The following is a 26,533-nucleotide window of genomic DNA, read 5'->3' on the forward strand; positions in this document are numbered from 1 at the left end:
GGTGTGGAACGGCGATTCTGGGCCCGGGAAACAAGCACGGACTGGTGGGACCGCATAGTGCTGCAGGTCTGGGACGAATCACAGTGGCTGCGAAACTTCAGGATGCGTAAGGGCACTTTCCTTGAACTCTGTGACTTGCTGGCCCCTGCCCTGAAGCGCCAGGACACCCGGATGCGAGCAGCCCTGAGTGTGCAGAAGCGAGTGGCCATAGCCCTCTGGAAACTTGCAACGCCAGACAGCTACCGGTCAGTAGCGAACCAGTTTGGCGTGGGCAAATCTACCGTGGGGTTGCTGTGATTCAAGTAGCCCACGCAATCGTTGAGCAACTGCTTTCAAAGGTAGTGAACCTGGGAAACGTTCAGGTCATCATAGACGGCTTCGCCGCGATGGGATTCCCAAACTGCGGTGGGGCTATAGATGGGACTTGTTATATCCTTGGGGCAGCCGGTGTAGGAAACAATCACTTGAGGCCAGAGAGCAGGCAGCTAACCAAAACCTCCATTTTATTTACATATATACAGAGAGCTCCTCAGCCGGTTGAAACCGGTTGAGCTAACCCATAATAATCTAACTCAGTTGCCATAGCAACAAAACCATGACAACCAAATACACAACATATTCCTCCCCCCCTAATAAGAACATCCCCTAAATAAAACACACACTAGACTAGAGAAGGAGGGTAGACTGCCTCCATTCCCGGCTAAACCCTGGGGATTATTTTGCCCCATAACCGTGGGTTCGCCCTAGCTAAAGATCCAGCCGATGAGGAGGCCTTCTGTCTCTAGGTGGATTACGGCGAACTACTGGTGTTATTGCACCCGAAAGCACTAGGGGCTCAGGGTCCGCAGCACGAACAGGTGAGGAGGTGGTATCAGCTCGTGCTGGGCAAAGGGGTATCTCAGCCGCCGGCAGTAATGGAGGAGAACAGTCAGAAACAGGTGACTCGTGATTCGATCCCTCACCAGAAGAGGTGAAGTCAGACCCCTCAACTGCAGATGGGTCCTGAGGACTGGCATGACCTGGCAACAGCTGATCTACATGTCGCCGCCAGGTAAGATTCTCTGCAGTCTGGACTGTGTCCTGTTTGAGTGATGACTGTGGCCGGAACCCATTTAGCTCTGGAAGTATAATTCCGAGCCAAAACTGGCTGTCCCGGGCTAAAGGTTCGGTCTTTTGCTCTGGGTGCTCGTCTGATGACTTGATATTGCTGCTGATGTTGCACAATTTGTCGGGGTTCAGAAGGTTTCAGCAGATCAAAGCAAGTGCGCAGCTGTCGTCCCATCATTAGAAAGGCCGGAGATGCGTGGGTCGTAGCATGAGGTGTGTTTCTGTAGGAAAGTAAAAAGGTATCCAGACGCTTTTGAATGGAGTGTTGTCCCCTTGCTGATTTCAAAGCGTTTTTCATTGTCTGCACAAATCTTTCAGCTAATCCGTTGGTGGACGGATGATATGGTGCTGACGTGATGTGGTGTATCCCATTTGCTTTCATAAAATTTTGAAACTCCTGAGAAATGAACTGCGGTCCGTTGTCGCTCACAAGTTGTTCTGGCAGACCAAAACGACTAAAGAGTCCTCGTAGTTTTTGGATAGTACTCTCTGCAGAAGTGGACTGCATTATAGAGACTTCTGGCCATTTAGAATGGGCATCTATTGCCACCAAGAACATGCTTCCTTCAAGGGGGCCAGCAAAGTCAACGTGAATACGTTGCCACGGGTTTTCAGGCCAGTCCCATGGGTGTAGGGGTGCCCACTGGGGTGCATTCCTCACACCCTGACATGACATACAAGCTTTTGCCTTCTCTTCAATAGCGCTGTCCAGTCCAGGCCACCAAAAATAGCTTCGTGCAATTTCCTTCATGCGCACTATTCCACAGTGACCGGAATGTAGCTGTTCTAACATCTGTGATCTCAGTGGTGGTGGAATAATGACACGTCTCCCCCACAACAAACAACCAGATTGGACCGATAACTCCGTCCGCTTGGACATGTAGGGAACAAGGTCGGATGAGACCGGAGAGGTTTGTCGAGATGTTCCATGCATCACCAGGTCCATAACGTGGGACAATACTGGGTCAACGCGAGTTGCCTTCTTTATCTGAGTAGCAGTGATGGGTGTATTCTCTACCTGTTCAAAGTAGAAGATTTCCTTGTGGGCACTATCTTGGTGTTTGACCGGCAAAGGCAACCTTGAGAGGCCATCTGCATTGCCGTGTAGAGTGGATTTCCGATATTTGATTTCATATGTGTGTGCTGAAAGTAACAATGCCCAACGTTGCATACGACTAGCAGCTAATGGGGGAATGCCTGTGTAAGGTCCAAAAATTGATGTCAGAGGTCGATGGTCTGTGAGAAGAGTAAATTTTCGCCCAAACAGGTACTGATGAAACTTCCGAATTCCAAAAACAATTCCTAATGCCTCACGTTCGATTTGGGCGTAGTTAGTTTCTGCTTTGCTTAGAGTGCGTGAAGCAAAAGCAATTGGTCTCTCTTCTCCTGAAGGCATAATATGTGACACGACTGCTCCCACTCCATAAGGGGAGGCATCGCAGGCCAATTGCAGGGGTAAGGATGGATCAAAGTGCGTTAGAACTTCAGAATTTAGCAATGCATCCTTAGCTTTGTTAAACGCAACATCACAGGCTTCAGTCCACTTCCAGGCCTTGTTCTGCCCAAGGAGCTCATGAAGTGGTTTTAGCAGTGTGGCTAACTGTGAGATGAACTTTCCATAATAGTTCAGGAGTCCTAGAAACGAGCGCAGCTGGCTTACATTTCGAGGTGGGGGAGCCTCCACAATAGCTTTAACTTTTGCAGGGGCCTTATGAAGACCTGCAGAATCAATGATGTGTCCCAAATATTCAACAGAGGGCTTGAAGAATTCACACTTGTCTTTGCGAACTCGTAGGCCATACTCTTCCAGTCTTTGTAGGGTAGCCTCTAAATTCTTTAAGTGATCCTCTTCATTTCTTCCAGTGACCAGGATATCATCCAGATAGCACTGAACTCCTGACAAGCCACACAAGATCTGGTCCATAGCCCTCTGGAACAAGGCGGGAGCAGATGTTATTCCGAAGGGTAGACGACAGTATCGATAAAGCCCCTTATGAGTCACAATAGTCAACAGCTCTTGGGACTTTTCATCGACGTGCATCTGTAAATATGCTTGACTCAGATCAATCTTACTGAACTTTTGTCCCCCAGCCAGGCCTGCGAAGAGGTCATCGATGCGGGGAAGCGGGTATTGCTCTGCACACAACACTGGGTTGACAGTGACTTTAAAATCACCGCAAATCCGGAGAGAGCCATCTTTCTTCACGATTGGAACGATAGGAGTGGCCCATGAGCTATGGGTAACTGGTATTAGGACTCCATTGGTGACCAGGCGCTCCAGGTCTGCTTCAACTTTTGGCCTGATGGCATATGGCACAGTTCGGGCTTTCAGATATTTTGGTGGACTGCCAGGTTTAATGTTCAATGTCACAGTGATTCCCTTCATACTTCCCAAATCATCTCCAAAAACAGCAGCATGTTTCCTTAGTATAGGGGTTAGACTGGTTTCTTCTTTAGTCATCCGGTGCACTTCTGCCCAGTTCAGTTGAATCTTCCCAAGCCAAGACCAACCCATTAAGGCTGGGTAGTTACCTCTCACCACAAACAGTGGCAATTTAGCCACCTGTCCATTGAGCTCCACCTTAACATCAATAGTGCCCAGCATAGGCACAGCTTCTCCCGTATACGTCTTCAGAACAGTTTTTGTTGCCTTAAGCGGAAGATGCTGTAGCTTTTCTTTATACACAGTCTCGGAGATCAGTGAGACGGCTGCACCGGTGTCCAGTTCCATGCGTATACGTTTGCCATCCAATAACGGGGTTACCCAGTATTCATGTGAGCCCATTGCCAAAGACAAAACATGCAGTGGCACTTCCTCTTGCGATGAGGTGTCACCTTGATCATCCTGGGTCTGCTCTAGGGTATGCAGGGTTCCTCTTTTTGTCGGCCAGACCACAGGCCTCTTTTTCTTTTGTTTACAGGCACACTCAATGTGTCCCTTTTTGCCACAGTGTCGACACACCAGTTCCTTACACCAGCATTCTGATGGCTGGTGACCCTGCTTACCACAGCGGTAACATTCTTGACTCTGCACAGTTTTGTGGGTCAGTTCTTGTGACACTTTTTGCACCCTAGGGGGTGCACCGATGTATTGTGCCTCCCTTGTAGCCAGTTCCATGGAGACAGCAATATCAACAGCCTTCTGTAAGGTAAGCTGAGCCTCTGTCAGTAGGCGCTTCCGTATAGCTTCACTGTACAGGCCACACACTAACCTGTCACGCAGGGCATCCTGTAACATTTCTTTAAATTCACAGTGTTCTGCTAGCTTTTTTAAAATGGCTACAAATTGTACAACTGTTTCATCTTCCTTTTGGTCTCTTTTGTGGAACCTATATCTTTCAGCAATTACCAGTGGTTTTGGGGAGAAATGAGACCCCAGGATTTCCACAATGTCACTGTAAGATTTAGTCTCAGGCTTAACAGGGTGTAGTAAGCTGCGTAGCAGAGAGTAGGTTTTAGCCCCTACAACAGTTAAGAATATTGGCACCTTCTTCGCTTCTGTAATGTCATTTGCAATACCAAAAAGCTCAAAACGCTCAGTATACACATGCCACTGCTCTGTATTCTCATCAAAAGGCTCCAGGGGCCTGGTCAGAGTAGCCATGATTTTTAGTTTCACTTTCACAGTCAGTGCAAACAAGCAGCTTTTTTGTTTGTTTGTTCTTTACCTTAACTTCTACTTCCTTCTGTTACTGGAGCAGCACCGGAGTCTCACCCTCGTCGCCAGTGTTATATCCTTGGGGCAGCCGGTGTAGGAAACAATCACTTGAGGCCAGAGAGCAGGCAGCTAACCAAAACCTCCATTTTATTTACATATCTACAGAGAGCTCCTCAGCCGGTTGAAACCGGTTGAGCTAACCCATAATAATCTAACTCAGTTGCCATAGCAACAAAACCATGACAACTAAATACACAACAGGACTCACATCCCTATCCTGGCACCAGCCCACCAGGTCAGCGAGTACATTAACCGAAAGGGCTACTTTTCCATGGTGCTGCAAGGACTGGTGGACCATAGGGGACGTTTTACCAACATCAACGTCGGGTGGGCGGGCAAGGTTCATGACGCGCGTGTGTTCAGGAGCTCTGGTCTCTTTAAACTCCTCCAGGCAGGTACTTTCTTCCCGGACCACAAAATAACGGTTGGGGATGTGCAGATGCCTACAGTGATCCTCGGGGACCCAGCCTACCCGCTAATGCCCTGGCTCATGAAGCCCTATACAGGCGCCTTGGACAGAGAGAAGGAACTCTTCAACTACCGGCTGAGCAAGTTTCCTCGGAGATCAGGGTAACCTATGACTCTCCACTTGCTTTCAAGAGAAACTGACCCTGGGCCTGTGTCTGTTTGTGTCGATTTCGATCTGTGGCTACATGCCGCGTTCTCCAAGTTTCACCCACTTCCAAAGCACGTTTTAAAGCAAAGTAATTGTTACACTCATTATTAATAAATCTTTGTTTTACTTTGCATTTCTGTTCTGGTGTTGAAACATGGACACATACTGTGCTGGGCACGGTGTGCACTGACGTACAGACCGCTTCCTCCATAGAGGACTGACATCCTCCTGCTCCTACATAGGTCTCTGGGGTGGGGGACGGCTGAAAGTGGTTCTGCATGAAGGGGAGGGTTTGCAGGAAGGGGTGAGTGGTGCCTTCTTTGCATAGGGGTTTGGATGACGGCAGTGGGCTGCGGGTTTGTGCGTAGGAAGGGGTGATGGGTGTGGGAGAAGGGTGAGTATCTGTCCGTGGATGAGGGCTCTTGTTGGGGCTCAGGGCAGCGGATAGGCTCGTTGATCCGTTGGAAGTGCATGGAAAGGGCAGCCTGCCTTTACATTAATGGCGTGGCAGGCGCTAGGACCCTGGACAAGCATACACATTACGGAATGACCAGGGGCAGCATACACAACACAGAATGACCCTGGTGCCTACTGACTGCAGTGTGTGTGTGCCCTGCAGTTGATCCTTTCCCCAATTCTGTACCCTGGTACTGTAGGCTATACTGTGCAAGTATGAAACCCTTGTCCACCCCATACACCGAAAAATCCTCTGACAGGAAAGACATGACCGAAACAGTGATTAACAGCAAACATCTTTTATTAATCTAATAAACAGTGGGGGGATGAAACTTGGATTTGGGACTGGCTGAGCCTATAAGGGAAGCACTTCTACAAATTTCTAACGTGAGAAGTGCGGGGTACATGGTCGCTCTGTTCTGGTTCAGTGACAGTTCTCACGGCCCCTACCGCCCCTCCGTCTTGTACTTTTGGGTGGGGGGGGGCAGGACTTCTTGGCGGGGGAGGGCGATTGCAGATACACTGCAGGGAGGCTCTGTCCTCCAGCCTACGGTCCTGCAGGACATCAACAAGGCGACGAAGCGTGTCCGTTTGCTCCCTCATGAGACCAAGCAGCGTTTGGGTGGTCTGCTGGTCTTCCTGCCGCCACCTATCCTCACGTTCCATGAGTGTGTGATGCTGCTCACATAGGGTCTCCCTCCAGTGTTTCTGCTCTGCAGCCTCTGCTCGGGAGCAGGCCATCAGTTCAGCGAACATCTCGTCCCTAGTCTTCTTCTTTCGCCGTCTAATCATTGCCAGTCTCTGCGAGGGGGATGCCGGGGCAGTCCGGGAAAGAGCCGAAGCTGTGTGATGGGGAAAGTTAGTGATTTCCTTGAACACATACATTTTTGCGAACAGTGAACACCGTCTAGTCAATTTCTATGAACAAGACCGTACCGGGCAACAAGTCTCACGTGGTCTCAAGACAAGCACGACATTTTGGGCTACGCTCTGATTGGCTGCGGCATTGCACAGGAGAGCGGACAAGTCGGGAGAGATAGCTGAATCCGTCTAGCAGACAGTCCTGGTAAGCCTTACAGTAGATTATGCTTATCAGTTAACGGATAGCTGTGCCCTCCTGCTAAAGGCAATCTGGAAATCAGATACTATGACCCTTTTCCAGCCACTCCCGACACTGCAGGGGAAAGATCAATGTATGCTTTTCCTCTGTGGCCTACAGCACGTGGCTGCTAAGCGAGGGGCTTTGTTATGCAAAGTATAAGTAAACCATTAAGAACAGTAACTATTCGCTAATTGCCCTAATTAGATGCAGCACTTCATGAACGAGATTACCCTGAGGCGGGTCTCTCAACTACAGAAAGACAGGATGTTAAGGGAAGCACTTCACTGACCGGGACCCTACGCGGCCATGCTGGTTGAGGTGATGGTTCCCCTGTACCTACGGATGTCGTGGCGTGGAAGAGTGTGCTTCATCGGAGGACCAAATAAGGCACCTCTTCCTAGAAACCTCCTGCGGAGGGTATTTGAGGAACTTTCTGACGCATTTGTGGAATTGTCCCTGGAGGACTATTGTTCCATCCCAATCTGTGTGGACCTACTGTTCGTATAGTTTCCCGTTAAAAACGTTTAGATATAGTATTTAGATATAGAATTTCTATTTTTTGTATACATGTTTTCGTACAAATAAATGTTTTCTTGTTTATACGACTTACCGCCTGATCCTTCCCCTGACTCAGAGTCTGGGTTAACGGCCGGGGAGGGTTGGTAGTTGATCTCTGTGAGGGTGAGGAAGAGATCCTGGCTGTCAGGGAAAGCGGCATTGTGTTCGCTGTCGCCTGCGCCTTCCTCCACGGACCCTTCGTCGTCTTCCCCATCGGCGAACATCGAGTAGGAACTGTCCTGGTTCACTATGCCATCCACTGAGTCCACGGTCACTGGTGGGACAGTGGTGGCAGACTCACCGAGAATGGCATGCAGTGCCTCGTAGAAGCGGCATGTCTGGGGCTGTGCTCCGGAGCGTCCGTTTGCCGCTCTGACTTTTTGATAGCCTTGCCTCAGGTCCTTGACTTTCACGCGGCACTGCATTGCATCCCGGCTGTATCCTTTCTGTGTCATGGCTTGGGAGACCTTCTCGAAGGTCTTTGAATTACGCTTCTTGGAGCGCAGCTCCGACAGCACAGACTCCTCGCCCCACACAGCGATCAGATCCTGGACTTCCCAGTCTGTCCATGCTGGGGATCTCTTTCTATTCTTCCATTGGGCTGACTCCTCTACTGGAGAGCTCTGCATCGTTGCAGGTGCTGCGGAGCTCACCCCGATGTCCAACCAGGACGTCAGATTCAAAGTGCCCAGACAGGAAAATGAATTCAAATTTTCGCGGGTCATTTCCTGTGTGGCTGGCCAGAGAATCCAAGCTCGGACTGCTGTCCAGAGCGTCAACAGAGTGGTGCAGTGTGGGATAGCTCCCGGAGCTACTAAGTTCGATTTGCATCCACACCTAGCCTAATTCGAGCTAGCAAGTGCGAATTTAGCGTTACTCCACCTGTCGGGGTGGAGTACCAAATTTGAACTAAGGAGCCCCCTAGTTCGAATTAAATGGCTTCCTGGTGTGGACAGTTGAGCGATTAGTTCGAATTAACACTGCTAAATTCGATTTAAGGTCCTAGTGTAGACCAGGCCTAAATGACAACCTTAATGCTGAAAAAGATTGGTACATTGTGTGTTGGTCTGATAAACTGATGTAATTGAGGTGTAAAATGATTGACTGTTTTTTATTCTGCAAAAGAACCTTATGCCAACCATAGGCAATGTCCCATATGGGTAGGGCAGCTCTGCAACAGCAGAGAATTGAATAGTAGAACTCAATGGGCTAGTACTCACAAGCTAAGCAGGGGTGGGATTGGTCAGTACTTGGATTAGAGAACCCAATTGTGAGGGGGTATACAAACCCTACACTTGGCCTGAAGGGCCTAAAAGGCAATAGTGGGCTCAGGTACCCTCCTGAACATGCTCTAGATGGAGGAGTGGGTTAAAGGCACTGAGAAGCCCAGGCACAGGGGTGGACAGGTTGCAGGAGAGAGAAATCCTTCTTCAGGAAGCCAGACAGCAGGCTGAATCTGAGAGGGGACCAGAGAGTGGGTAAGGCCCACAGGCAGTACCATCTTCAACCATCACCCTCTTTGAGAACCAGCAAATCCTTGCTCCTTTTGACTCTTTAAGTGACTGACTGGACTTCAGGGGCCATGCCCCAAACTAAAGGGTCATATAAGTAGGAAGTAGCCCAGAGCAGCAATCAGACTCGCTGTATGGAGGACCCTTCCAGTGTTGGTTCCCACCTGGCCCTGGACTGGGACCTGGTGGAGATGGAAGGCTGCATTCCCCCTACCACATCCCTTTTGGGGGCCAAGGTCCAGCTGCAGGTGAAAAGCCAAAGATTCCCAGCTTAGGGTCAGGGACAGGCACGTCTAGTGCTCTTTTAGAGAAGGCAAAGAGCTGGAAGTCAGGTGCGCTAACCACTAGGTTTTTCAGAAGGCCAGGCAGCCTCTCACACCATTGGAAACCTAGGTACTGAAGGAAGTGACTCTAGAGGTGGCACTCTTCTCACATCCAAGAATGAAGGGTCACAGTTTTACTGAGGATGCTGTCTTTCAGAGGAGAATACCTGGATTATGTTGTTGTGGTCAAACTCAAAATTGTCTATTATTCCCTCAGACATCTTGGCTAAATTCTAAGGTAGTTAATTATATTCTGCTCATGTTTTACTCTCATGGTATTTTCAGTTGGACATAGTGGGCCAAATTCTCTGCCTGCATAACTCCATTGACTGTAGATGTTGACATTTCAATGGTGGGTGAAATGAGCCATATATGGTGTATGAATTTCATGTCACTGGGAGAGGGGCATTGGCTGCTTGGCCAGCTGCCCTACCATGGTGTGGGATCTGGCAGCTAGGAGCACAACCAACCCCCCTGCCAGCTAGTGTGTGTATGCTGTAGCTGGCCAGAGACACTAGGCCAGAGGTGCATCCTCTTTGTCAGAGAAACAATAAGCATGCTCCCATAGGTTTGTCCTATTCTAGAAGGATGGTTCTTGGATCGTAATAACAGCAGGTACAGCACTACTTCCCACACTACAATGCTTCTAACAGTACAGACAGGAATTTATGCACAGCAGATACAAGACATAAAATACATATATAGATGATCCCTTTATTGGGCTGGGTAAGTAATGTAACTTCCTGCTAGAAATGAAGTGAAATATAGTCAGTGGTAAAAAGAATTCTAATTGTCACCATTTATAGTTTTTAATTAAATATTAAAATACAATAAAAATCCCATTACTTTTTTTAAAGCTATGCTTGAAGGTTTTTAGACAAAAGGGGGATTTTTTGAGATTTGTAAGAGAAATTTTTAAGTGCATTTTAATTTTAATGCAGTGTTTCAGAGAAGGGACTGGATGGCTCAGGAGATTGGTAATGTGAAAAACAGCTTTATCTAGGTTGCCAGTTCAAGTCTGCTTCAGGTCAGCAGTGATGCTGCATACAATGTTAGAATGAAAACCTGTTTGCTGTGAACCAGTGGGTATGTGAACACTGCAGCTGGGAGTGAGCCTCCCACCCCAGGTAGACAGACTCAAGCCAGCATGGTAAAAATTGTGTGGATGTTGCAGTTTGGATGGCAGCTCAGGCTCTCACACCCACCTGACCCCTGGGTCTGAGCTGGGGTAGCTAGTCCAGGTCTCCGCTGGATCTAGAACATCTATACGCTGCTATTTTTAGGGCCCTAGTTTGAGCTGAACTAGTGCGAGTCTCCCTACCGAGGCTGGGAGGCTCACTAACAAGTTTCACCTCACATGGTAAAAACTCTAGTGGTCACATTAAAAGTTAACTGTTTAAAAGCTGTTTGGTAGCCTATAAGAGCTATGTTGGTGCTCCTAGTTCAGATGCCAGTTATACATTGCATAAAACTTATGACACCATTGATTTGACTGGCACACTTGCTAGCAGTAAAGAGGATGGAATTCTCCATGGTCTCCCATGTTACTCCTAGGCTAGATATACAGTAGGATCACTTCGTCAGTGTAGGAATACAGTATACTATACCGGCAAAGCTTGCAAAGTGTGGACAGAGCTTATATGGGCAAAGTTTCACTTTTGCCAGCATAGCTTAGTCTAGTTCCGCAGAAGTGAAGTGAACTATAGTGGCAAATGTGCAGTTTCACCACTATATCTAGCCCATGAAAGCTTATGCCCAAAGAAATTTGTTAGCCTCTAAGGCTGTGGTCCCCAACGTGGTGCCCACGGGTGCCATGGCGCCTGCTGGGGCATTTATGTGCGCCCACCTAGTGCTCAGCAGGGGAGAGAAGCCGCGGCCTCGTGCCTGCCGGGGACAGAGAACTCCGGGGCTGCAGGCTGCGGGCCCCGGTGTTCTCTGTCATCGCAGCTTCTCTCTGGATTCATATATTATGTAATATTAAATATTACATTTTTCATATTATTTAATGTACAAATACAAAATAAGCCTTGAAAAATTGTTGGCGCCCGCCACACTCTTCTGAAAACATGAACGTGCTACTGGCCACAAAAAGGTTGGGGACCACTGCTCTAAGGTGCCACAAGGACTCCTTGTTGTTTATATTAGAGACTTCTACCAACACTGCTATATTGGTCAGGGATCACAGCTCATCACACCCTGACTGACATAGTTATGCCAGCAAAAGTATGTAGTTCAACCTGGCCGTAGAGCTGGTTCCCTCCAAGTCAGGATTGAGGTACATAGAGGGCAGCACAGGAGAAGCTTCCCCAGTTTGCTGTCCTTGATGTACCTGTTTTGTGGAGAAGCAGAAGTATTCAGTCTCCAGGACTGTCAATCTAGCACCTTTCATTAGCACTGAATTCACTTTAAAAGGTTGAGAAGAGTCAATTGGTGTAGATACAATTCATGAGGGCACAGATTTATCTAGGACTTGTCTTACTACAGTAACAACTAAAAAGAAGACCATGTATCACAGATCCCATTATATAGATGTCTCTGGAACAGTACAACCATCGGTGACATATCCAGGAGTGTAGAAACTTAAGGCAAACACAAGAAACTGATTATCTCAAAATGTGTCATTATAGGCTACGTCTATACTGTGAGCTAGGGGTGTGAGTCCCCATCTCATATACACATACTTGCACCGGCTCTTGTTGAGCTAGAATGAGCATAGATAGCAGCATAGGTAGGAGCAATGGAGGCATGGCTAAGCTGTGCCAAGTACATAACCACTGGTTTTCAAGTGGGTTTCTACTTGGTATGGCTCAGCTGTGCCTCTGCTGCTGCTACCCGTGCTGCCATGACTACACTGCTATTTATACTTGTGTTAGCTCAAGGAGCGCCAGTGTGAGTATGTGTGTACATGAGCAGGGCAATCCCACCCTTAGGTTGTAGCACAGGCATAGCCTTAAACTACAGACTGCTCAGGAATGGCTATTTAAATAAGGAAAAGGAGGAAGAGCAAACAGAGATATTTTTGGGAGGAAGGATGGACTAGTGGTCAAAGCGTAGGACTAGGAGTCAGGAAAGGTAGGTTCTTTCCCAGACAGGCCACTTCCTCAGTTATAAAGTGGGGTTAATATGCACTTTTCACGCCTGTGATAGAGTGCGGGGCAGTTACCCTGCTCCTAGGAGAAAAGGAGTGAGAGCAGCTGAGGGAGGCTGGCTGAGTAGCAGCCACAGCTGTGGCTACACCCAATCAGGTCACAGCTGGCCTTGACATAAGAGCTAAGGGAGGCACTGGGTCAGTCTCATTCCAGCCCTGGTGTAAGAAGGGTTTAGCTGCCTGGGAGCACTGGGCACCTCAACAAAGCAGTGCTGGGGAAGGGCAGGCAGAGCTGGGGAGGTCAGGCCAGGCGAGTTCCCAGGCTGAGTCCTGGCTAAAGGCCAGGAGAGGTACTGGGGCTGCAGGGAAAGGCAGCAGGTCCAACCCCCTTGCCAATGATGAGTGGCCATTACAGACTGCAGTTTGCCCCAGTGAGAGGGGGCTAGATGATGACTGGCAGTAGTCACTGAGGCAAGGTGGGTACAAGGCAGTTGTTTCTCTGGCTATTAGCCTTCATGTGTTCATTCAAAGCTCCTGTGATTTGGGAAGCAACACCTGGCTCCCATTTTCCAGAAGGGAGGTGAAAGGATGTAAACTTGGGGTCAGAATTTACTCACTGCACATATCTCCCTCGTCCTCTCCCTCTGCGCAGTCTCTGATGAAATCACATGCCTGCCCCAGTTTGATTTCTGTTCCATTCCAACAGTTGAAGGAACCCTGTAGGGCCATTTTGGAGCCAGAAGAAGATCCTAGAGAGAAGGAAAATAAGTCAATTAAGACTGCTGCATTACCCTCTTTTCCACATCCCTACTGCAGTGTCTGTTGGGATCCCAATCACATGGTCATAGAATCATGGAAGTTAGAGATGCAGAAGACCTAATGGATTACCCACTCCACCCCTCTGCAAATACAAGAACGTTCCCAGCAGTGCATATCATCATGACAGAGGATTAGCAGTTCTGCCTTTTCTTACCTTCTGAGTCTTGGTCACCATAGTGTGTTCATTATGTTAGAGCAGCTTCTGTTTTCTCCTAATGCCCAACAGTCTATGTTAAGTACTAGATAGGTACAGTTCAAGGAATTTTCAGTGTTTTTTTGGGGGGGGGGAGAGCTGATACTTTAGAAAAAGGGTTGAATTCCTACAGTTTGTGTTGCTGTACTTTTGAAAAATGTGCTATGTCAAACGATACACAGCATAGGTTTTTAATTGTGTGCAAATTTTCTGCTACCCTGACAGTCTTGAAGATTGAGGTGCTTTCTCTGAAGCTCAGGAACAGCAAAGGGATGCAAACAGTCCGAGCTTCTTCTATACCATCCTGCCAGTATGCCTAACCTATGATGTGGAGGCATCATACCTCTAGGAGTTGGAAGATAATTTAGTGTCAGTTGTCCAGTTCAATCCTTGCCTCTCTCTCCCTTCCTCCCCAACAGCAGAGAGTACCAACAAGGAGGCCAACTGTGATGTGAACCACCATTTACTGGGAAAATCATCAGCTCATTTCATATGAGCCAAACAGTGTTTAGACAGTAATGGCTTTTAGTTAGTGCTGAGCTCACTGCAAGATTTTATAGCCTAATGATAATTCCCCTTCAGACATCCAGACAATGTATGTTCTGATGGATGGGGCAACTTGGCCACCATAAGGTAGAACTGATGATAATGGTGGTACTGGAGTTGTGTATTAATGTACATTCCTTGTTTAAGACTTTAGTTACCATATACCCTATATGCTAGTCAGCAAGTGTGTCAAATTATTCTAAAGAAACATATCAATCGTCTAGCCTGCTTTAAGTATCCTTATTTTACCATATCAGTTATAACACCTTGCAAGCAGAAGGGTCCAAAGAGAAGGCCAGACGGTGAGTCAAATTTTGCTCTCATTTATACTACTGAGTACCTCCCAAATATTACTAGTAAATCCAGAGCTATACCAGCAGTTAAACTCTATTAACTTCCACGGCGATAATCCTGATTTACACAGGTGGGTCAGAGCAGAACCTGCCCTGCTGTCTATTGGATTCACTTCACTCATTGCTGCAAAGCAGGAACATAGCATGGATGGGCCTGGGGCACCAGGTTGGGAGTCCGAAGACCAGGGTGCCATTCCTGTATTTGTCATCAATTTGCTTTGCGACTTTAAGAAAGTCGTTTACCATCTCTGTGCTTCAGTTTCACCATCTGTAAAATGAGGATATAATGACCTCCTTCGTAAAGAGCTTTGAGATCTGGAGATGAAATCAGAAAGGCTAAGGCACTAAATGAGTTACAGCTAGCAAGGGACATAATAGGAAAGAGGAAGAGGTTTGTTAAATACATTAGGAGGAAGAGAAAGATGAAGAAAACTGTAGGTCCTCTACTTAGTGGGGAAGAAGAGCTAATAAATGATGACAAATCTAAAAGGCTGATGTGGCAAATGCCTATTGTGCTTCTGTCCTCACTAAAAAGATTAATGGCGACCAGAAACTCAACACAATTAATATTAACAACAAGGGGGAATGAACATAAGCAAAAATAGGGAAGAATAGTCTAAAGAATACTTAGATAAGTTACATATATTCAAGTCTTTATGGCCTGATGACATGCAGCCATAGGTACTTTAGAAACTAGCTGAAGCAATCTCAGAACTGCTAGCAATTATCTGTGAAAACTCACGGCGCATGGTTTCAGAGGACCGGGAAAGAGCAAACATACCACCCGTCTTTAAAAAGGGGAACAAAGAGGGCTAGGGAATTATAGACCAGTCATCTTAACTTTGATATGTGGAAAAATATTGGAATAAATTATTAAACAATGCATTTGTAAGCATGTAGAGGATAACAGGGTTTAAGGAATAGCCAGCACTGATTCATCAAGAACAAATCATGCCAAACCAACCTAATTTCCTTACTGGCCTAGTGGATGGAGAAGCAGTAGATAGCATAACTTGATTTTAGTAAAGCTTTTGACACAGTCCCACATGACAGTTTCATGAGCCACCTAGTGAAATATGTTCTAGATGGAATTACTATACAGTGGTTGCTATATTCAAAGAGTTGTTATCAATGCAATGGCTTGCTGTCAAACTGGTAGGGTGTGCCTAGTGGGGTCTTGAATGGGACAATCTTGGGTCTGATACTATTCAATATTTTCATTAATGGTTTGGATAATGGAGTGGAGAGTATGGTTATAAAATTTGCAGATGATACCAAGCTGGGGGTGGGGGGTTTGCAAGCATTGTGGAGGACAGGATCAGAATTCAAAACAACTTTGATAAATTAGGGAATTGGTCTGAAATCAACAAGATGAAAGTCAATAAAAACAAGTGCAATGCACTTCACTTAGGAAAGAAAAATCAAATGCAAAACTACAAAATGGGAATAACAGGCTAAGTGGTAGAACTACTGAAAAAGACCTGGGGGTTATAGTGGATCACAAACTGAATGAGTGTCAACAATACGATGCACTTGCAAAAATGGCTAATATCATTCTGGCATGTTTTAACAGAAGTGCCATATGTAAGACACAGGAGGTAACTGTCCCAAGCTACTCGGCACTGTTGAGACCTCAGCTGGAGCACTTTGTTCAATTCTGGGCACAACGATTTAGGAAAGAAGTGGATAAACTGGGGAGAGCCCAGAGGAGAGCAACAAATGTTAGGGCAGATTTTCTAAATATCTTATGAGCAAAAATTCAAAAATGCTGGGCATGATTCATTTTGAGAAAAGAAGACTGAGCGGTGCCTTGATACTAGCCTTCAAATATATTAAGAGCTGTTATAAAGAGGACCATGATCAATTGTTCTGCATTTCCACTGAAAGGAGAACAAGAAGTAATAGGCTTAATCTGCAGCAAGGGAGATTAAGATTAAATATTAGGAAAAATTTTCTAACCATAAGGATAGTTAAGTTCTGGAGCAGGTTTCCAAGGGAGGCTTTTAAGAACAGGCTGGACAAATACCTGTCAGGGATAGTCGAGATTACTTGGTCCTGCTTCAGTGCAGGGGACTGTACTTGATGACATCTCTAGGTCCCTTCCAGCCCTTCATTACTATGAAATAAGCTCTATAAGAATAAAGTATTATTATTCTGTATTGTAATGAAGCAGCTGTATAGTACTGCTATGCTGTAAAACAATAGCTTTCAGAGGACTGAATAACTTCTTCTGAAACTACAAGGGGAACTGAGGTTGGCAGAACATTTATTTACCAAAGTGAAAATCTGGCCAGGACACCAAGGTCAATACCTCAGTTGTTGCAAACGTGCAGCGAGTTCTTTAATGGACTAGAAGTGACCATTACCTATTGTGCCCCTATTAGTTCAAGCTCAGAGGGGAAAAAACAATCTACTGAGTTAGTTCTTGTAGCACTTGCATTTGGTTGTTGGTTTTTTGTTTTGGTTTTTTTGGTGAGGGGTTGGGAATTTCCACCCAAGAACTGGCTAACCTTAAGCTTCTTAGCATATGAGAGCTGGCTCCTCATTGCCCTGGGTGAGCGGGCTAAAAACACAGCATGCCTATCATGGCTGTCTAACAAGTCAATGTATTGCTCATTATTACACAATATACCACACACACCACCTTGTGCTCCTGTGGCCCTTTTAAAAGAAGCTTCAGGTAACATTTCTGTGCATCTTTTTTGGAATCTAAATCTGAAGCCCAGGTCTCCTGCCTCCTAAAGAAATACAAGTCTGCAGTTTGTGCTCTGTATGAGTGAAACATGCAATCCACTTTCCAACTTCAAATACCAGTAGCTCAAAACATAGTCGTGCTTCTTTCTGTAAAGGGATACTCCTAGACACTTGTATAGTGCATTTTTTTACAAGGACCACAAAGAGCTTTACAAAAACGGTTACCTACTATTAATTATATTTTATAGATGGGGACACTGAGGCATACAGAAGTGAAGTAACTTCACTGATTCATTGTATTGAACGGAATCAACAACAGAGTCGAAAGAGAACCCAGGTCTCCTGATCAGGGCCACTGAGAGTGGGTTCGGGCCCTGGTGAAAAATTTTTTTCGGGCCCCCCAGCAAGGGTGGACCGGCTAAAGAGGGCCAACAAAGCCAGGCCCTGGGCCCCCTTCTGGACTGCCGGACCCTGATAATTTGTACCGGCTTCCCCCCCTCCCCCATCGGCCCTGCTCCTGATCTATCTAATCAAGAGGAAGAACTACTGCTGCTTTAATGTCTGCACCACCCTAATGTCATCCATCAAGTCAGCTCTCTTACGAGCTATCTTCTGACTGCAACTCCCAGTCTGAATATAAAGTCTGAAGTACTACAAACATAATTCTATGCAAAAGGAATGATCACAAGAGTGAAATGCCTGCAAGCTGCATGGAATCTATTTTAATATACCACAATAAAGGCTCAAACTAAATGTACACCCCAAATTTAAAAAAAAAACAAAAACAAAAAAAACAGTAAGAGGAACCAAAAAATGCCACCATGGCTATAATAGCAGATTAAAAGAGGTGGTTAGAGACAAAATTGGAAGTCAAATCCCACTGAAGAAAAGAGAAGGAAGCATAAACTCTGGCAAGTCAAGCATAAAAGTATAATTAGGAAGGCCAAAAAAGAATTTGAAGAACAATTAGCAACAGACAAAAACTAACAAAACAATTCTTTAAGTATAGCAGCAGCAGGAAGCCTGTCTAATGATCAGCAGGATCTCTGGATGATAGAGGTGCTGAAGGAGCACTCAAGGAAGATAAGGCCATTGTGGAGAAACTAAATAAATTCTTTGCATTGGTCTGCACTGCAGAGGATGTCAGGGAGATTCCTGTACCTGATTCATTCTTTTTGGATAACACATCTGAGGAACTGTCCCAGACTGAGGTGTCAGTAGAGGTGGTTTTGGAACAAATTTATAAATTAAACAGTAATAAATCACCAGGACCAGATGGCATTCACCCAAGAGGTCTGAAGGAACTCACATATGAAATTGCAGAACTACTAACTGTGGTATGTAACCTATCACTTAAATCAGCCTCTGTATCTGATGACCAGTGGATAGCTAACGTAACATTGATTTTTTTTTAAAAGGCTCTAGAGGCAATCCTGGCAATTACAGGCCAGTAAGCATAACTTCAGTACCAGTCAAATTGGTTGAAACTATAGTAAAGAACAGAATTATCCTACACATAGATGAACATGATATACTGGGGAAGGGTTAACATGGCTTTTATAAAGGGAAATCATGCCTCACCAATCTATTAGAATTCTTTCAGGGTGTAAATAAACATGTGGACAATGGTGATCCAGTGGATAGAATGTACTTGGACTTTCAAAAAGCCTTTGACAAGGTCCCTCATCAAAGGCTCTTAAGCAAAGCAAGCACTCATGTTATAAGAGAGAAGGTCCTCTCATGGATTAGTAACTGGTTAAAAGATAGTTTTCAGAATGGAGAGAGGTAAATAGTGGTGTCCCCAAAGGGTCTGTACTGGGACCAGTGCAGTTCAACATATTCATAAATGATCTGGAAAAGGTGGCAAAGTTTACAGATTATACAAAATTATTCAAGATAGTTATGTCGAAAGCTGAATGTGAAAAGTTACAAAGGGATCTCACAAAACTGAGTGATGAGACAAGAAAATGGCAGATGAAATTCAATGTTGATAAATGCAAAGTAATGCACACTGGAAAAAATAATCCTGACTATACAGGTAAAATGACAGCATCTAAATTAGCTGTTACCACTCAAGAAAGGTCTTGGAGTCATAATGGATATTTTTCTGAAAACATCCACTCAGTGTGCAGCTGCAGTCAAAATAGCTAACAGTACGTTATCAACCATTAAGAAATGGATAGATAAGACATAAAATATCAATGTCACCATATCAATCCATGGTAGGCCTACACCTTGAATACTGCACGCAGTTCTGGTTGTCCTATCTCAAAAGATACTTTAGATTTGGAAGAAAGTACAGAGAAGGGCAACAAAACTGATTAGGGGTCTGGAATAACTTCCATGAGAGGAGAAATTTAAAAGACTGACTTTTCAGCTTAGAAAAGACATGACTGGTGATATGATAGAGGTCTATAATATCATGAATAGAGAAAGTGAATAGAGAAGTGTTATTTACCCCTTCACATAACACAAGAGCCAGGGGTCACCCAATGAAATTAATAGACAGCAGGTTTATAAACAAATGAAAGTAAGTACTTCTTCACACAACACATAGTTAGCCTGTGGAACTCGTTGCCTGGGGATGTTGTGAAGACCAAAAGTGAAAGTGGGTTCAAAAAAGAATAAGATAAGTTCATGGAGGATAGGTCCATCAATGGCTATTAACCAACATGGTTGGGGACACAACCCCATGCTCTGGGTGTCGTTAAACCTCCGACTGCCAGAAACTCAGACTGGATGATAGGAGATGAATCATTCAATAATTCCCCTGTTCTGTTAATTCCTTCTGAAGCATCTGTCATTGGACACTGTCAGAAGACAGGATACTGGTTTAGATGCACCATTGGTCTGACCCAGCATAGCCACTCTTACTTTTAATGAGAAGGGTAGAATAAGCTGTTATATGTTAAAGTGGAACAAATCTCTGCTTGTACTGCACTGTCAGTCTTAGGTATGTAGAAAGGGGCAGCATATCTAATTCAATGTACAAGCATGTGATGTGAAAGGCTCTGAATTTTAGAAGTGTCTATAAAACAAGGACTGTTCAAATGTTTGTGTCTCCCTTACACTCCCAAGGAAAAGGCCTTATACTGCTTTGAAGCATCAATTCAGGATCAATTCAGGGCCTCCCGGGGGGGGGGGCAGGAGGGGCAATTTGCCCCAGGCCCCGAGCCCCACAGGGGCCCCCACGAGAGTTTTTTGGGGCCCCTGGAGCGGGGTCCCTCACTCGCTCCAGGGGGCCCGGAAAACTCTTGCGGGGCCGGGCGCAGGAGCTTCTTCGCTCCCGGTCTTCGCCGGCGGAGGGGGAGAGTCCTTCCGCCCCGGAGCGGAACAACCCCCCGCTGGCGAATTACCGCCGAAGACAGAGCGGGACCCGCCGCCGAAGTTCAGCTCGGTCTTCGGCGGTAATTCGGCGGGGGGGGGCCCTTCCGTTCCGGGACCCGCCGCCGAAGTGCCCCGAAGACCCGCGGCGGGGGCCCCCCCCGCTGCCGAATTACCGCCGAAGACCGGGCTGCGCTTCGGCGGCGGTCCCGCTCTGGCGGTAATTCGGCGGCGGGGGGGCCCCCGCCGCGGGTCTTTGGGCACTTCGGCGGCGGGTCCCCAGAACGGAAGGGCCCCCCGCCGCCGAAGACCCCTGGCCCCCGGAATCCTCTGGGCGGCCCTGCATCAATTAATTTCCTACCAATGTTATCAGGAGTTGTGCTATATAGCCAACAATTATAGCTCAGTCACCAACATTTCTTACATCTGACAGGTGTTGCTAGCTTCTGTGATGTGAACTGGTGGATCTCAGTCTAGTTCCTGGTGGACAAGTGCCGATATGATTTACCATCTCACCCTCGCAGTTGATCTGTACATCAGGGTTGGGACAGTGGCTACAGGAAGCTTGCACTGCTGCTTTCTGTGCCTCTCCTATTCTGTGGACAAAGAGAGTTCATTCTCCAGGGCTCTCAATCCAGCATGAGGACTATATTCCTGTATAATGTTTCTAAACAAAAGCTAACTGTTGTAATGACTGTATTGTTTCTGATGTTTACATAACAAGGATTTGTAAACTTGTTAAAAACTTCCTAAATAAATAGTGAAGATGCAGTAGCACAGGCTTTAGCATGGGCTGTACGTGCCTGCCCAGAATCCTGGGTAAGTATTCGCATTGCTAGCCTGTGCCAGGGTCTATGCCCATGCATCTTCACTGGTATTTTTAGTTGTGCTAGGCAGATTAAAGCTAGCATGGGTACGCTAACCCAATCTCACCTCTGATTGCAATGTAGACTCACACTAAAAATGGCTTGCCCTGGGCCATTTGCTTTTTGCTTCAGCTCTGCCTTCTTTACCCTGCTCCTCCTGTCTCCACACAATATCCTGCCTTAGAAAAAAAAGCTGTGTGGAAAGCAAGCCCTGATCCTGCCTGGGGAAAGTCCTATACTAGTTAAACTACAGTATTAAACAATTATGTAATCTGGAGCTGTGCACCCGAAAATGAAAACCAGCTTGAAGCATCCATGTATGAGTGTAGCAGGCTCGAACATCTCTCCACTATTGTTACAGTGAGAGGTCGCCTGCAAAGAGCCTATTCTCCAGAAGCAACATGATGGGCAGTTGCTTCCAGAGCATAGGAGGGCTGGTTGCTTTCCCCAGAGGCTAACTCTCTCCTGCTACCTGGATTCCAGCCCCAGAGCATGGGATTTATTAGGCTGCTATCACAATGAAATGGCATTAACAATGAATGGGGTTAGGAATAGCGCTATGCACATAACTGGCTTTTTTGGTTTGCTGGCTGTTCAAAAAATAAAAATGATCAGGGGAAAAAAATTAGTTTCAGGCCAACCGCAAACAAACATTTTTCAGTGTTTTAATTGAATCAAAACGTTTTTTAAAAAGTAGTTTGGTGTTAAACAAAATGTTTTGTTCGACCCTATAAATGGACACGGCTATTTTGGAGAACCTCTCTGGCCAGTTATGGCTCTACTGAAACTTACCTCTGTTTCCCCTTCGATAAGGTAACAATGATGTCACTTTAACAGCCCAGTCAAGGAAAAGCCAAAGTCTAATTAACTTCATTGCATCTCTGTTTAATAAAGCACTCTGAGAAGAGCACTTGAACAGTGAGTTAAGCTCTTACCTTGGGGCCCAGAGAAAACTTAAATGTCCCAAAATCATATTTTTTGGGTCTTGTCAGATCAATCCTCAGGAGCTGGGACGAGAATTCTCCCTTGCCAGTTGTGCAGCTTCTTCCCAGCCCACCCTGCTTGTCTTTACTGGCTTTCAGCTTCCTTTAACAGTGGCTCTTTCAGCTGTAGGATCCCAGGTTTCTCTGCTGCCTGGAGAGCTTTGCAGTTCCCCTCCTTCATCTTGCAGCTTCCTAGTTTTTTGGGAAATAGGGAATCAGCCCTCTTTAGCCAGCTAGTTAAGTCCCACATCATCCTCCCAGGTGTGGTGGGTGGGGCTAATGGATTGGGACAGGGCTGACCAGCTGCAGCCCTTAGGTCCTTAAGGGGAAGACCACCCCTCTATAGACCCAAAATGAAACATTTCATTTGTGCTTTTTAAAACTTTTTACTCTTTATTTTTTAAGGAAATTGCAGAAATTTCAAAATGAACCATCATTCCAAATTGGAAAAAACAAAATGTTTTATTTAAAAAATGTTGAAACTAAATGATTCAAATTTTTTTAAAGATTTTTTTCTGATCAAAACTATTTGGTGAATTCGACAGATATGTTTTGGTTGACCTGAATCTGGATTTTTGGTGGAAAAAGTTTTGCCCAGCTCCAGTTAGATTACCAAATATTGCAGCTAAACCCAGAGCCAAGACTTTTTCAGGTTCTCCCTCTCTTTGAGTGGTTTTAGGATATCAGAGGCCATCCAGGGAAGAGTGAGCTGGAGTCTCTCATCTCTTTGCAGTCTCTTGTTGGAGGCCCCTTTGGTCTCTTTGACAGCTGAGTGGCCATAAGTAATGCAGCATGATAAGCCTGACTTTGCATACTGTAAATCTTCTGGGGACCTAACCTCTTCGATTCTGCCTTGGATCAAGGCTGGATGTTTTTCTAGAAGATACGCTTTAGTTCAACCACAGCTGCTGGGCCTGAAGAAATAATCCATTCAAGGAAGTCCTATGGCCTGTGTTATGCAGGGGGTCAAACTGGATGTTCACAATGGTCCCGTCTGGTCTTAAAATGTATGAATCTATGAAAGTGGATAGATTTATAGAAGAATGCACCTGCTCTCCAGTGTCTGTGCTTCCTACTTACAACCAGAGACCCTCCCCTGTAGTACCATACGTCATGGACCTGCCTTTCAAGAATGTCATATCCAAAGCAGGCCATTGTTGCAAATTCCCTATTACAACTCCAACCCACTTTTACATAACAAAGGTAAAATCAGAGACTGAGCCCAAAGCCTCTTGGCAGAATGAGCCATTGTTTGCCTGACTCATCCATGCTTGCTAAACAGCAAAGCTACATCATGTTCCTTGATACTACAGAGAGTTGAGAACTGCTGGTGATTCAATTAGATGTGCGCTTGATACTTTTATTTATATTGCCTGCCAAAACTAAAAATTAATGAAGCATGTAGAAAAACAACTCCTATTTCTTGTCAGACTCATTTTATGGTGCAAATAAATTCAGAAGAGGAAAACAAACAAACATGCCAAACCTTTTTAATAAAGGGTCCCAGCTCCAAAACAGGGTGCTCTGTGTTATTGACAGCTCATAGTTTTTGATTGCCTTACAGCAATTCTGACTTGCAGCATGCAAGCTATGCTTGTATGTCTGTAAGGGTCAAGACATTCCTACAGACCAGAACTGTACATACAGAAGCAAGACAAGTGGCTGAAACTGGACAACCCTGAGAGTTTATCAGCAAGGACTCCATACACTTCTACAGCGCATCTTCCTTTTTGTAACATGCTATCCCCTGCAGAATCTACAGTTTGGAAGTTCCTACAGATACAGCTTACAGCCTTTCCCATGTCTGAATCAAACCTCATCAGTTTTCACAGGCTAAGGGTATGTCTACACTGGCAAGTTGCTGTGCCACAAGTTATACCACTTTTATTAAAATGTTGGAATTAAACCGCTGTCAAATGTCCACACTGTGCTCCTTGTGACACTGGAGCGCATCCACATTAGCAGCTCTTGAAACAGCAAACACAGCAGTGCATTGTGGTAGCTATCCCGCTGTGCAACTGGCCACAGGGTGCTTTAGGAAGGGTTTGCAATGCCTCCTGGGGCAGGCACAGCATCACATGATGCAGGTTTCTCAATCCCATTGTTCCATGGGCATCCTACCACATCTCCAGATGCTTTCAACTGAAGGTGTGTGTGGGTGGGTGGGGAATTGTGTGACAAGGAGTGGTGTGAGTATGGAGGGGGGGGAGAGAGACAGTGTGTTTTGGGGGACAGAGAGTGTGTCCGCGTGCTGTCTTTAAGTTCAGAGAGCGACAGGAAGCAACCAGTCCTGAGGCGGGAGAAACCCCGACAAAACACACACACACACCCCTCTGTGTTCCACAGCACGAGCATTCCACATTAATGGTTTGCTTTGTGTTCTGGAGCAGATCAGCACAGCGAGCAATGGCTGTCAGAAATGGTGCTTTGCAAGGGGAGGGGCGCAGTTCAAAACAATGAGCAGAGCGGTCACTTGAGGCATTATGGGACAGCGCCGGAGGCCAATGACAGCGCAGAAAGCAATCAAGTGTCTACACTGGCAATGGGGTGCTGGAGCCTCTGTGCAAATAGCCTTACCACTCTCATCGAGGTGGGTTTTGGTTTTTTTTGCAGCGCTGCAACGCAGGAGTTTCTGTGCACAAAGTGGCATGGCAGTGCGTACACGTCTGCAGTTTGAGCATAAAAAGCTGCTTTACTGTGTAGAAACTTGCCAGTGTAGACAAGCCCTGAGAGTTGGACTGGGTCAATATGGAGATCTCCAGAGGAAAACCAGGGTGTTGCAGGAAGTGACTTTAGTGACTCAGTAGGTGGTTCTTCCCGTCAAGCAGGGGCGAAAGTAAGGCAGTATGGGCTGGTACGACGTACCGGTAAAAGGTGGCTGCCAGCACCGGCCCGTACCGCTGACTTTAAAGCGCTGCTGTGGCAGCACTTTAAGGACCCTGCTTAAAGCGCTGCTGTGGCAGCACTTACACATCGCTGCCCCTTTTGTGCCCCCCCATCAGCAGCCCTGCCAGTTTGTGCCTCCATCGGCGGCCCTGCCAGGTCCCTACCGGCAGGGCCGCCAATGAGGGGTGCAAAAAGGGCAGCCAGGGCTGGCTGCAGTGTTTTTGCTGCCCCAAGCAGGAAAAAAAAAAAAAAAAAAAGCTGCAATCAGCGGCAGCTCTGCCGCCGCTGCTTCATTCTTCGGCGGCAGCTTGGTGGCAGGTCCTTCCCCCCAAGCGGGACTGAGGGACCTGCCGCCGAATTGCCGCTGAAGAGCCGGACGTGCCGCCCCATTCCGTTGGCTGCCCCAAGCGCCTGCTTGCTGCGCTGGTGCCTGGAGCGGACCTGGGGGCAGCGCCGTTAAAGCGCTGCCGCAGCAGTGCTTTAATGTCGTCGTCCCTTTTGCCCCACCTCCCGGCCGCCAATGGGGGAGGGGGGCAAAAGAAGTAGCTGCCCCAGGGCCCCAATTTAAAGGGCCCGGAGCTCCGGCTGCCGCTGCCACTGGAGCCCCGGGCCCTTTAAATCGCTGCTGGAGCCCGGGGCGATGCAGGCCAAGCAGCGCAGATGGACTGGCTGAGGGACGCTGACCCCAACCCCACCTCTTCCACCCGAGGCCCCACCCCTTCAGCGCAAGGCCCTGCCCCTTCCAGGGGGGCCAGAGCTGGCCCCATACTGGTAAGAGCTCCATTTTACTTTCACCTCTGCTGTCAAGTAAGTATTAAATCAATGCCCCAGGATGGTGTTACGGAGCATTGTGTTGCTATCTAACTAACACATAAGATGCAACACCAAGGTCCTCAGCACTTGTAGCAGCATTAATATTATCTGTTCATTTATCTCCGTTGACATGAGATTTGAATTAGCTCAGATTTGCATTATGCCGCGCACATACCTGGGCTTGTAGCATAGGTCACAGAACAGAAATAGCATGATCACAGCAGGGTGAGTTATTAGGCTCAGTTCAGTGTCATTGGATGAATTATTCCCTTCTTCTATTTGCATATTCAGTGTCTACACACACAAGGAATGATTGGACAAAGGAGAAGATTTAGGTAGCTAAAAAAATATGTACCAAAAAGCATCCCTCCCAAAATTATACTTTAAATGTTCTTTTTGTTTATTTTTTTTAATGGAGGCATTTTTATTTATGTTAAGGGGGGTTAACTAGCTTTTAATTAAAATGTCCATTTGATATTTAAAAAGACATTAATTTGGCTTTTCATTTTCCAGCCCCAATCACTTCATCCCAGGAGAGCCTGCGAGAAAAGGATTGCTGAGTCTTGCGCAGACCCCG

General features: G+C 46.4%; 1 protein-coding gene across 1 annotated transcript in view; it reads right to left on the minus strand.

Moving 5' to 3' along the window:
- Positions 1-26,533, minus strand: part of ALK (ALK receptor tyrosine kinase) — a 576,734-nt gene that overhangs the window by 159,662 nt on the left and 390,539 nt on the right. The window contains exon 6 of the mRNA XM_045010420.1: positions 13,097-13,228. Coding sequence (XP_044866355.1) covers positions 13,097-13,228 — 132 coding nt within the window. The remainder of the gene's footprint in view (positions 1-13,096; positions 13,229-26,533) is intronic.

Source organism: Mauremys mutica, chromosome 3 (assembly GCF_020497125.1).
Source record: "Mauremys mutica isolate MM-2020 ecotype Southern chromosome 3, ASM2049712v1, whole genome shotgun sequence".
In the NCBI taxonomy this organism is placed as follows: domain Eukaryota; kingdom Metazoa; phylum Chordata; order Testudines; family Geoemydidae; genus Mauremys; species Mauremys mutica.